General features: G+C 31.4%; 2 protein-coding genes across 2 annotated transcripts; both read right to left on the bottom strand.

Moving 5' to 3' along the window:
• Positions 1-180: 180 nt before the first annotated feature.
• On the bottom strand, positions 181-2903 carry LOC128156915 (uncharacterized). Its single transcript, XM_052819247.1, has 5 exons — positions 2744-2903; positions 2309-2488; positions 1806-2114; positions 1384-1523; positions 181-856 (listed from the first exon to the last, which is right to left on the bottom strand). Exons 1-5 carry the CDS (start codon positions 2901-2903, stop codon positions 845-847), a joined length of 801 nt encoding a protein of 266 aa, XP_052675207.1. The 3' UTR covers positions 181-844.
• Positions 2904-3267: 364 nt separating this feature from the next.
• Positions 3268-13670, bottom strand: LOC128191294 (uncharacterized). Its single transcript, XM_052863376.1, has 6 exons — positions 13412-13670; positions 9038-9213; positions 8347-8479; positions 7008-7124; positions 5772-6050; positions 3268-3632 (listed from the first exon to the last, which is right to left on the bottom strand). Exons 1-6 carry the CDS (start codon positions 13668-13670, stop codon positions 3268-3270), a joined length of 1329 nt encoding a protein of 442 aa, XP_052719336.1.
• Positions 13671-13807: the final 137 nt, after the last annotated feature.

Genomic DNA, 13807 nt, shown 5'->3' with positions numbered 1-13807 from the left:
ACGTACTTGTATTGTCGTTTCTGAGTTTCTGAGTTTATTCATTCAAATCTGATATTGTGGAAACATGAACTGAGATCCTCCCGTGATTTAGAGTGAATGTAATGTGCATGCACAAGATTGTAAAATCCAAAAAATTCAGATGATTTCAGGATTTTTAAAAAAAAAAATTCGTTCATCATTAATAAGCAAAGCTTGACTGAGAAAAAATAAAAACAAATTGGTAATCTTTAAGTATCAATGATGTTTAAGAAATATAAGACAAAAGACAGCACTCTATCAAAGCCCAAAAAATTCGATTATATTTTTTTAATATAGTAGTATAGATGGTATTATTCTATTTCACATAAGGAAGAAGTTATGTCAGGTGACTTATTATAGATTAAGACGATATTTGCATTAATATCTATGAAACTGAGATGAATATTACTAAAATTCTGTAATTGTGAAGTATGACTTAAAAGTATTTAAACTAGTCAATGAAGTTAAGAATTAAGCTGTGACATCATTTAAAGGCGTAGGAAAATATAAAAAGCTTGGGCCTTTTGAAATTTTTTTTTAATATAAGAATTATATCTTTTACGAATTAAAATATGATTTCTCAAGTTCAAAAATTCAAGTGATGAATGGGAAATTTTTTTATTACTATTATAGGTACTCGTTGACCATTTGGTAATTTCTTTACTTTCATTCAATGTTCATCTATGATTGTGACGTGTATTGAATTTTAATCTGAAAGCGAAACACATTTAATTTTAAACTCACAAAAATCATTCTAAATTTTTTACAAAATGCATCAATTATTCTTCATTTGTTCCTTCTAAGTTCTCTGATTGTGCCGAATTGTCTAGTACCATACCTAAAATAAAAATTAGAATTGAAAATTGAAATAGGAATTCAAACAAGTTCAAGACTTAATTAAATTGAAATTTAAATTTCGCTTGATGATAATTAGTTATTATCTGCTTATCATTGAATTAACTGAAAGTTTAAAAAGTGTAAGTACATGTATTTTCAAAAGGAAAATGCGTTTTTATTGGAAAACATTATTTTATATCAGGATGTCTTTGAATTCCTTATTACAAGCTTTTTCTGCAAAGGAACTCAATAGTCTGATATATTTCCCTACAAAAAGCAATAAAATCTAATTACAACTACATTTACAAGTATTGACTAATCAAACTGCACATGGAACTTAAAAAAAAATCATTAAGACGTGAAAGCTTAGACCTATTTAATATCTAAGATTTGCAGTGTGGCCAACGATTGTTCTTTAAATTGTCATCTTCAACGTTGCAAAATTAAACATTTCAATATTTCTCTTTCGACAGCATGCATTAAATGTTTGTGAAAAGTTCATACATGATAATGACGTATAAGGCCTACCTGTACTAAAACCATGCATGTAACAACATACAGTAAAATTCTTGTCACAATTTTCCCCCTGTATGATAGTCTGAGGTTAGACGCGTCACTTCTTAAAGCAATTGTTGTACTACTTGTTGTAGAAGTACTACTACTTATCTCTACAAAACATTTCAGAAGTTAAGAAATTTGTATATTCACGCTTCAAGAAGAAGGGAATGTTTACTTAAAAAACACTCAATGATAAATCTATTTGTATCAATAGTATTACAACCTTAATAATACATCTCTTATAGATCAAAATAATGATCTTTTTAAAAAAATTACCTGTCTTTGTGAAGGTATCAATGACTTAAAAAAATATTATTTTCAACAAAAATAATCAAGACAAAGTGAATGTATATATATTAGTATATAGAGTAGTGATATTGATTTTCCATTACCTGTGCAATTAGGTTTCCTGTTAATTTGGACAAGAACCATCAAGTTTGAAACACCTTTGCTATTCTCAGCTCCAACCATGTATGTTCCGAACGTTGAAGAAGTAACAATCTGAACGTGGTATCGTGATGTGTAATATGAGGTATTCCAATTTCCTCGGAAATCTTCATAATAGACGTAATTTTTAATGTCTGGCTGTTTGTACCATGTTATAAATGGTCCGGGAACTGAGACAAATGAAGCGGTCATATCTAGTTCCTCGCCTTCACATTTCAGATGTGTGAAACTATAATACACCCGACGAGGAATACCTGAAAGTAACAGATCATTGATGCCTTTTATAATTCGATAAAATATTGTTTACATATAGTATTAATTCATAAGGCTTGACATATACTTTCATGCACATAAACTAAAACTTGATCCAAAACATTTTAAATTTAAATCATCAGAGGTAGTATGATAGGTAACTTGGTAATAAAAGTAGAAACACATCAAAGCTCACATGTGATAGTAACTCTGTTCAGTGTTGTCTTTACACTTGAGTTTCCTTTCTCGTTTGCTGCATATATTGAATATTTGTTTCCTGTGTCAGTGCAAGACGGGGGATTAAGGATGAGAACTTCCGTACTTTCACAGTCATAAGAGCAGTCATTAGTTCTGTTACCGTAGTATCGGGAATCATCTATCAACAAACAAAGATTTTAGGCAACGCAGACAATGATAAGGTTGCAATGCAATTACAAATGTTTTATGAACAAAAAAAAAAAGATTACCTTAATAAATCTATATATACAAAGAATAAATAATGCATTATCTACATTTTTGTTTCAAAAATAAGTATTTAAAAATGAACGTAACATTAAACATTACGAATTCTGGAATAACTCAAACGGATACCAAATGAATACTTAAACGTATAAATAAGCTAAACACCTACCAGTTAATGGCTTAAACGGGTTGGTAAATCGATCGTTCTTGATGCCCCATGTCACCGCCGTTGTCGCGGGATAAGCTCTTATTACGGCGGTGATTCTAATAATGCCAATTTCATCGAATGGGATGTTTGAAAGCTGTTTGATTGATACTGCCTGTACCATGGGAGCATCTTCAAAAACCAAAACAAATTACAAAAAATCACGTTACAAAACATTTTCGAAAAAGATATTCAACACATTTACTATTCAAGCAATCATAAGCAATAGTTAAGATTGGTGAAATTATTTACATGTAACAGCATGATGTTTATACATGTAGGTGTTCCTGAAAAAGTTCACTATGTACGATGCCATTTTAATATAAATAGTTGATCCCCATTTCTAATAACCCTTATTCTTTTTTTTTTACAAGAAAGGTAAGAAGAAAAACTGCATGAATTTAATTATGATTATCTCTGATGTTATTAGAAGTATCAGTAAGAGCATGAGAAGTATGCGTATATATTTCGAAGTGCGTATGGAAGAATCATTCGTAAATAGTCAATGCCTCATTTTCTATTTCAACGCATTTGTTGTAAAGGGAAGAATGTCTAAATTTATAGTTCTTACATTGTACTCGTAACTGAAAGGTGACTGTGGCCGAGTAGTTCTGTCCTCCTATGTAGTTGTAAGCTTCACATGTGTGGTCACCAATGACTTCTGTAGTAGCCTTGCCAAGGTCCAGGTTCGCAGTTACGGATCTATGTCTCTGTGTGTTTCTATAGTGTTGTGTCCATTTAAAATCACAAGTTGGAATACAGTCTGCAGTAAATACGATGTGGGGAACAGATGATCCAATGTCAAGCTCTAACATCGTTATGTTGGGAGAAATGCGTGCAGAAGCTGGTCCATCTATGTAGTAGGAAACCAATGAAAATAAACATTAAAAATAAAAATAGTCCTCGGAGTTAAATTGGTGTTAGTGATAAAAATTCATTCCACTTCACGATATAACGAGAGTTTCTTATATATATTAACAAGTGCGATGTTTGAGTGAAAATTATGTATCAATAACATTTGAATTTTGATTATTACATTAATTTGAAACAATAAGCCTGTTGCTAATTGATGTTAATTTTTTTTTAGAATACTTAGCGGGTTAGGGTGGGGTTCAATGCTATTGAATTTTTACATAGGAATAAATGCGGGTAAATCTTTTTTAAAAAATTATCAAAAAACCTTGCAACCGGAACTCTAAGCAGTGTTATCCTAATTACAGGCATTTACCTCTTTGAATTAATAACAGTTTATGTTGCTTTTTACTTTGTTATGTTTAACACCAGTTCAGTCTAAAATTCATTGGATCAAATGATGAATAGTTTATGCCCATAATAAACGCTCACTGCACGGTTGACCTCGCTGCCCACGTGGCCAAGAGCAATGACCACAAATCATCGAGAGCAGCAGACATTAAGGTAGCCAAGGACACCTGACCCCCCAAAAACAACCCAATTGATTTTTTTAAATTTACATATTTCATATAATAGTGTGTACTGAGCAATATGTGAAAATATGAGCATGGCATTGAGGGTTCTTTAATGAGCTGTGATGTGATGAGTTACCCATCTTTCTTTGCACTTAATAAATCATAAAGAAATGTATAAAATGACCAATAAAAAATTTATTTTGCAACATGCATTCAATATCAAATGAGATTTGTCATCAAAGTTCTTAGCTTAAACTTATATTAACAGTTAATTACTTCAGCATTATTAGAATTTAAAATACAACAGAATTTTTATTTTTTATTATTATAAGAATAATTTGGCCAATACCATTTCTCACTAAAAAAAAAAATATGGCCACATTGAGGGCAAATAAAGGCAGCAGATTATCATCGACACCCCCCCCCCTCAAAAAAATTTCAAAAAAATTTGAAAAGCTTGATGCACACAAATTGACTCTAATTTAGTTGCAAAAATTATCTTATTACAATTTTTTTTTATTATAATGAGAATTTTTTGACCAATACTATTTCTCACTAAAAAATAAATCCATGGCCGCATTGAGAGTAAAAAAAAACACAAAGGGGCAGCAGATGGTCATTAACTTCAATTGATGTTATCACACAGGACATAAAATTGACATGTATATCTACTGGTTGTAAAACTGATAAACAAGATTTGATTTGAAGTGACCGTTGTTCTACCATGCAATTCTATTTTGTCAGTTCCTAGTGTGTTGAAGTAAAAGATATTGGACCTTTTTCTACTCTCGAAAATTTTCACAGATTGTTTAGTTGCTGTATCTATATAATTCGCTTAAGAGGTTGATATTTTTCAAAGATTAGATGTAAATGTTCTCAAAACTGAAAAAAGATTAGCTCAATTTTAGCACAGATAAATGTAAAAAAAAAATGTGTGAACCGAAACGGAAGTTTCGTTTTGTGTAGTTAGTATCATTTGTATGCATAACAATAGCCATTGAAAATAGCGATTTAAAATTTTCAGGTCCAGCTTCAAGCTCACAAGCAAATCAATTTAGGTAATTGCATTGAAAAAGATTCTTTAAAATTTGCAAATTAACACTTATACTTGTTAAAAGGAGTCGACCATTTAGTTTTTTTGCGTCGCAACTGCTGCGGAATTTCAGGTTTCAAAGTGTTTGGACACTAAATATACCGGTAATGATTTTTAATCTTTGTTTTTCCTAGGCGGTAACTGAGGCATATTTCTGTTTAAGATATGTCAAGTTGCTCTGATTTCTGTTACAAGGATATAAAACATTGCGTCCTTTTACAGTGCGCTGTTATATATATATATATATATACATATATATATATATATATATATATATATATATATATATATATATATATATATATATATATATATATATATATATATATATATATATATTGATCAGAGTGAAGGGCTGTATTGCTCAGGTGGATGATATGGCCCCAGTGTATTAAAACAGTAAATTTTTCTTAATCCATAACAATTTATGCCAACAAATATTAAAGAAATCACAGTATTATAATGAACTCACATCTGATTTCTAGATGTACAGATACATTCTTCGTGATGTCTTCCGTGATGTTGTTTGCTCGTTGCCTGACCCTAGTTGCTTCCAATATATAATCCCCAGCATCCTCTTTTGTAGCATTTTCAATTAGAAGTATTCTGTTAGTAGACAATACGGTATCGTTTCCAGCCTTTTTCCAGTTCAGTCTTGTGGGAGCTGGATTCGCCGACACAGTCGCCACAATTGATACACTGGTTCCTTCTCTTCCCAAAACGTTTGAAGCGAGGGAAAAATATGGACCGTCTGAGACACAAAAGCAGGGTATTTCATGTAAAACGATAAAATGCTTGCTTTGGTGATGAATGCAGTTCATGAATGTGGCGACATTATAGAAAAAAAATACATAACTGACGTTATATCCTCTGAAAAGAAAACTTTAGTCTGATATCATCTTGATTAATTTGAGCAATCCATGACTTTTCTTCGATCGATGAAGGTTTTGATTAATTGATAAACGGGGCGTGTAGATTTTAGTCCTGTCAGTTTCTACAGAGCTATGAATAACAATCAATTCCCGTAAGAAATAAATATGGTTAATCATACCTTGTGATTTAAATATGTTATATCATATAACGAACAACAGATTTCGGGATCTTGATCCGTGTTTTAAAAGAAGTCGGTAACTTTTCATTTAATCATCTCTAGAGTAAAAAAGATTCTTTTATACTTAAAAAATTTTCTCCGTCCCGTTGTTTGCTTCAGTGTGAATTTGATGATAACAAACTTTACGATTGTAAAATAATATTTTGCAAAATGATCATAAAATAGAAAGAAAGATCGAGTGGAAAAAAGGAAGACATGTACAAGAGAGTCAAATACATACAATGCACAGTTATTCGTACAGCTTTTCTTGATGATCCGACATTGTTCGTGGCACTACATGTAAATTCCTCTCCATCTTGTCTCCTCTGAATGTTTGATATCTCCATAACCCCACTAGCTGTACAATTTATTTATTTATATTAGATTCATGGGTAAAACAGTCTCGGATTGTAATTATGCAACATAGTTTAAAAGTAAAATCTTTTTTAATTTTGTCAGATGTAATCAAAGACAATCGCAGCACAATTGTAATATTTTTAATAAACGTAGTTAGTTGTCTATATCTCAGCCCGTTTCATAGATTAGGGTATGTAGATTTGACTTCGTTGAGGCATTGCTTAAGTAAAACTTCCCCGCGAAAAAAAAATTCATAAGTACCCGTTCCGGTCCATGTTGCGTTTGCCATTGGATTAGCTGCCACCACCTGGCACGTCAAGTTTAGAGTCTCCCCTTCCTCTAGAACTGTTATTCCTCGTATAACCAACTCTGGGGCATCTTGGTTATAAAAGAAGCAGATTGGTTATCTAGTTGCTGATGCGTACTTAAATCCTAACATCACAGAAATCACAGGAACACAGATATAAGATAGATTTAAATGGCAATAAGTGGACATCATTGAGATCGTGACCGTCTCGTATGACCCTGCTTATACTATAAACAATAGGAAGAAAGGCATTTCATAGAATTTCGTCTAAACTTGACTTATAACTTAGAAATTTTCCAGCTGGCAAAAACGTCTTAATTTCTCACATCACTACTCACATGCTGGCATTTTTTCCAATCTGAGCAAAATTAAGGAAATGGGAAATAATATATGGTAAAAAAAAATCAAAAAAAAGATATGGTATGATCTTCATATTGACTTTGTTCAAAGTATCTACAAACCATTAATCTTTATGTTAATGTTTATGAAGTATTTACCAAAAGGATTTTTAGGGGGTTTTTTTATGTGACCTTGACCTTCAAACATCATTCAAGATCACATGCACTGCACATTCCCAGACCAACGTAATCTTGTCGGTGAATTATTAGCCATGTTAGCCTAAGGGGAGAAAAGATATGCTCTGGACAAAGATTTTTAATGTAATTCTGCTATGGTCATTACTTTTAACCTTTAAACATGGTTAGGGTCATTGCATACCATCTACTCTAAAGCTCTATTTATGTGAAGTATGAGCCATATATGGCGAAATGGAGAGTATATATACTCTTAAAAAAAGGATTTTGCGTGGTCCAATATGACCTATAAACACCATTCAAGGTCAGTACACACTCTTTGACAATAAGCAATCTGAAGATGAAAAATGAGCCAGATTGTGTCAGCTAGAGAAGATATGTTCCTGCCAAGGATTTTCCGTATACATTGTAATTCTACTTTGACCATTCCCTTGCACCCAAAAACACAGTTCAGGGTCATTGCATTCTCTTAACCTAAAGGCACTATGTGTGTAAAGCATGAGCAGGATCAGGCAAAGGGGAGAGAAGATAAATTTCACAGATGGTCGGACTGACGTAGGGACTAATCAGCAGAGCAGAGCAGGGCCCTAATAAAAAGAGCTTGCTTTATGCATCGCAGATGCTTCAATTTTCTCTATCTTTAAATTGGCTGATGAAATAGATAAACAAAACCTTATGCACATACTCAAAAATAAAACGAAAAGATATCAAAGCATAGAAAAAATGGTGTAGTGTTTTAAATCTATGTTGGGACACTTACAATATATATCTCCAAATTGCCTTGTCTTTGACACGGTTTGGTTTTTGTAGCCCACAGCGGTGCAAGTGATGTTAGTAAATGAAAGATCTCTGTGGTATGTGAAGGACCACTCTTGTCGTGTTTGATAAGAAAACTGTACAAAAGGAAAGAAAAAAGGTAAATTAAATGACATAAATACATTCTATACAAGTCGTGCTCCAGAGTTAATTAGATAATATAAATTTAAAATGTTCCTGACGTTAAATGTGTACTTAAGTTTTTAAAATGAAGATTCTCTATTGATGATCCATTAGGAGTTCAAGGTATTCCTAAGTCATTCAATATGTCACTTGGGCTTTTATAAAATGTTTCAATGTTTACTGTAATGTGTAAATTAATTGTGCTAACGTGATCCAAAAATTTCTGAAGAAATTTCCCTTCTAACTAAATTTTAGAAATTGCTACAGTGTATACAGAGAAATAATTTTCCTCTTTTAAAGTATATTTATCACAAATATTCTATATCCCGATGAAATGTACAGAATTATGGGTGATGTAAGGCATAACTGATAATAAAATCTGTAAACAGTAATTTTTTATAACGTACGGAGACAGTTGAAAAACTGTAAGGCAAATGGTGTTGAAAGTTGATTAACTTACATGTATGATATATTTTCTATATGATTATCAAAGATGATAAAAATGACCATACCGATACTTTTTTAACAACAGCAGGAGAGGATGGCATAAAAGTGTGGGTGTCATTTTGCCAAATAAGGGTCGAAGCAGGGTTGGTACGATAAACTGAGCAGGACCACGTTCCACTTCTACCTTCTTGTAGCGCTACATCCGAGCCCCCAAAGTTCAAGTTTCCAACATTTGGTCCATCTATAACACATTTTTTTTTGAAAATGCAATCGAGTTACCCGATATGTGCATGTGTAAGACAAATTAAAACGCATTGTATAAAAATAAAAAGGATAATTGTAATTATAGAGGTCCATGTATGATGAATTACAAATCAAACTCAGGAGGGTTCGTTAGTTTCATAACTGTTTAATGAAACAGGAAAAAAGTTTTATCGTACGTGTCTGAACTGGTTACTGAAATTTCAAAAAAGATCATTTTGGGGAATCTAATGTGCATAAGTGTTATAATTGTTCTAAAATTAATTTAGTCAGCATCAATTACTCAAATGTAAAAAAAAAACCTGTACATGTATAATCTGGAAATCAAGATTACTCGTGCTTCATGTAACTCGTTCAAATATAAAATCCATTAAAATTGCGAGTGTATTTAATCATATATTCGCGACTGACAAAAATTACAAACAAAACAAACAAAATCCGAAATAATTAATCATAGTTTTTGATGCAAGAGATCTTTATCATTAGAGCAAATATACATTCTGAATTAATATTCAATACTTACAATAAACATTTAAAGATAATCCTTTGTGGAAATATGTGGTATTTACGGTGCTAACACATAATAAACCATTTCCATTGTTCAGTCGGTCCAAGGGAATGGGTGGAGATACAATACTGGCATTATAAGTCTTGGAAACGTTATCATAACTCGTCATCTTTTTGTACAGGGTCACGTTGTGGATAAGTGCCTGTGCTGTTTCGATGCCTCCATAAATCGAATATAGGATAAACCGTGTAATACTGGGCTCATACAACAGGCCAGACAAAGTGCAGGTAATGGTCGCATTGTCGCCTTCTCCTAGATCTTCAACGCCAGTAATCGAAATGTTGTAAGGAACTGCAAGGAATCCGAAATCTATTGATATTAACTAATTTAAGAGGGTCCGATGGTTGTGGCCATTTTTAAACTGTATTGAATTCCTTATTAAGAAGATTTTCATATGAAAGTAATAGAAAATTTCGTAATTTAAAAGGTAAAATAAATGTATCTTTTTTTACATCATTACAGTAAAAGCTGAGGAAATCATATCTCTAAATTTTAGCAAGATCTGTTGGTTAATTTGTTGACCATTTAGCCCATTAAAAACTGAATGTCATTTGTTTAATTTCGTTAACTACATGATTATTCACTGCTCTATATGTATATTATAATTCTGAGGGGAAGATGGGAAGGAGGTATCTACCCCTGTTCTATCCCCTTACATCTCGAAAAATATTTCTGCTCTTTTGAAGCAACATTGAAAGAAAATCAACATTTTCAATTTGCATTTATATTTGGTTTTCTATTAACTCTAGTCTTAGTCGGATCCATGTGTAATATCGGAATCTTAAAAATGTAACTTTGTTTTTGCAAGTTTAGGAACTCCTTTTATGTGTAATGATAACCACTCACTACGATAGCCTAGAAATTTCATACGATATTCGCAAAAAGATATTCAAAATACGACATTCAAGATTTTAAAGTAGAGATGCAATTTATACATTTAGCAATCGTAAGGATCTGACAAGGTTTATCTCTACAACATGATTCTGTTTTAAATATACAAATATATGTCATATTATCGGTATCATTTTTATAAATGGTTACTAGGATATAATGATTGAATGCTCTTTGATGAAACATTCCACGCATACTGTAAACAATTAATTTAATGACAATTCTGTACCCTTTGCGGGTCTAAATGATTTTACTCTCCCTGCATTTACCCCCCCCCCTCCTCCCTGATATAATTTAACCCGGATTGTATTCGCCTCGATAGTGTAAACGGGTCATTATCAAAATATACAGACTTTTGAAAAATGTAAAACATGAGAAAATAATTGCTGAAAAAATTACTTTCATTGCAAAAAACACATTTAACAAGCAATGAAGTATAACATCTTAAAATTTGCAAACATATAAAATAAAATAATTCTTTTAAAATGATGGACATAAAGTTTATATCAACAAACTTCATTTAAAGTTATCAGAATTAGATAACAGAAAATATTTGACACATTTACATAGTCACCAACATAACAATTGAGACAAATTCTTGATGTTACTCAACAAATTTTTGATTTGAGCATTAAAAAGAACACAACTGGATTTTTCTATTAACGGAACATAAAAAAGACGTTACTATAAATGCACTGGTGTTTTCAAATATACATATATTATTGTCAGTTAATTTTATTTGGAGAAAAATGTACATGTTACACCACTGATTATTATGTTTTACCACTGACATAAAAGTTACACCACTGACCTAGCGATAATAAATAAGAGATAAGTGTGTTAAATTTTGTAAAATAAACTAATTTCTATTTTTTATTGCATTTAAAACATGATAAATTTGATCTTTAATAAAAGTTTTCGCACCTCATTCTTTCATTATCTGAAGATACACATACTGTTACACCACTTATAATCAATGTTACACCACTGACAGAAAAAATGGCATGTAGATGTTTTTTACATGAATTCACTCATTCTTTGATGTTATATTTTTACTATTGGCATCCACATCCTTTTATCCACCTTGTACCGAGTTCAAACTTTCTTTGGCTCATCAATCTCACAAACAACATCGTCAATACTATACCAGCTCATATCAATCATACATTTTGGACAATAAAATTGAAATTTCTCCAATTTTCTCCCAAATCTATGCATACAACACATATACACTTCCTCTTTGTCAATATGTTTGTTGAAGCTCAGCTAGCATTTGTTATCTTTAAGCATTTGAAAGATTTTAGCAAAACATAATAGGGAATGTGAAATGTCAGTTGAATAACATATCTTATAATACACTATAAGTCATTAAAAAATTTGTTTTTTTATAAAAATAAAATGTAGATAATTTCATTGCTTTATTAGAATAAATTTGTTGTTACTTTGATCTTTTAATCAAGTATTCAAATGGGTAAAACATAATTAAAGCATACTAAATGTCAATGGTGTAACAAATAACGTCAATAGTGTAATGGGTCTCATTTTCCAGATTAGGAAAACACAATTGCAATTAAATAGTCAAGCTTTCTTAAATGTGACAGTGTTTAACTTGTAAAATTGATAAATAACAATTGTTCAAAATGCTCAGAATATAAATAAAATAGAAGAAAAAGTAAAATAATTAAATAATGTCATGTGGTGTAACAGTTTTGTCAGTGGTGTAACAACAATTTTTGGTTACACCACTGACCGTTATACCACTGATGTATCCATAGTAAATAGCAGTATGACCCAAGAGAACAGATACTACACAAAGCTGCATAGCCTGTTATAATGTGATAAACATTCATCTTTTATGTGAAAAACTTTTTTGTTCTTTTATTATAGAAAACCTTAAATAGCACGTTATCCCACTGACACAGTTTACATTGTATTTTTCTGAGCATAGTAATATTTTCTGCCATATTTTCTATCACAATGATGTCATCACTGATACAATTATCTTTTAAGTAACAGGGAATGATGTCACTATGATCTGGGGGATTCCAACTGTAGTACAATATTATTTACTTGATGTATTTTATGATATTTTTTATATAATTTGGCTTGTAACACCAATGACAAAATTTTTTTGTACAAGCATATATCTCATCAAATTCATTGTTTTTAAAAGAGAACTTGTTAAGGAGCATAGCAAAAATTAAAATATGAATTTTGTTTTGAAAATTAATGGTGAATTTTGGAATAAAACATCAATATTTTGAAGATATTGTAGGTTACAGACGTTGGAAAAATTTAATGACAGCATAAATTCACTGAAATCTTATAACAAATAATATTTTTTTTATACTTTAAGCAGTAAAATTGTCAATTATTTTGTTCAGCAATAAAAGTGTAAGTTTCTTAAATCCAATGGTACTGTATATATTCCCCAGAACATTATTTTCCCCTTTAATTGATACTGACGCAAAAGACTGCATATTTTGATAATGACCAAAACATCGGTTCGCGAAGAGAGATGTGTTTTAATCTAAATCTTGGTATATTTTTCGGGCGATTTGGTACCATGCAATCTTTTTTCCGAATGATTATAATATATAAATCTACTCCACTGACTCTAGATTTCCATTTAATCACAAAACTATATATGCGTGTGTTTTCGACGACCCTTTTACACAAATATTACGGTAAAAAAAAGAATTTCGGCTGGTTCACTTACCGGAAACTCGGACATAAGCAGAGTCTTCCATCTGCTGGCCTGTAGCGTTGGTTGCTTTACATATCACCAATTTGTATTCGTCATCCTTATCTGCTGTTTTGGAGAATTTGACTGTATAAGTTCCATTGTCATTGTGAGTTTGTCGGTGGACAACAAAGTCATACTCTAATGTAAGTGAATGAAGGTCACTCTGACAGGTGATATTCAAAATATCTCCCTCTTTGACCATTAAAGACGCTTGCCGAGTGTTTCCATTCATAATCGGCACTGATGCAATCACTTTCACAAAGGATGTGGCTACAATTTAATTAAATATGAACATCAACGAAAAAAATTATATGAAACCTAAATGTTTAAACACATACAAATATACACAAGGGACATAAACTACATTTT

Source organism: Crassostrea angulata, chromosome 7 (genome assembly GCF_025612915.1).
Source record: "Crassostrea angulata isolate pt1a10 chromosome 7, ASM2561291v2, whole genome shotgun sequence".
NCBI lineage: Eukaryota > Metazoa > Mollusca > Bivalvia > Ostreida > Ostreidae > Magallana > Magallana angulata.
This window is presented reverse-complemented; position numbering and strand designations above follow the sequence as displayed.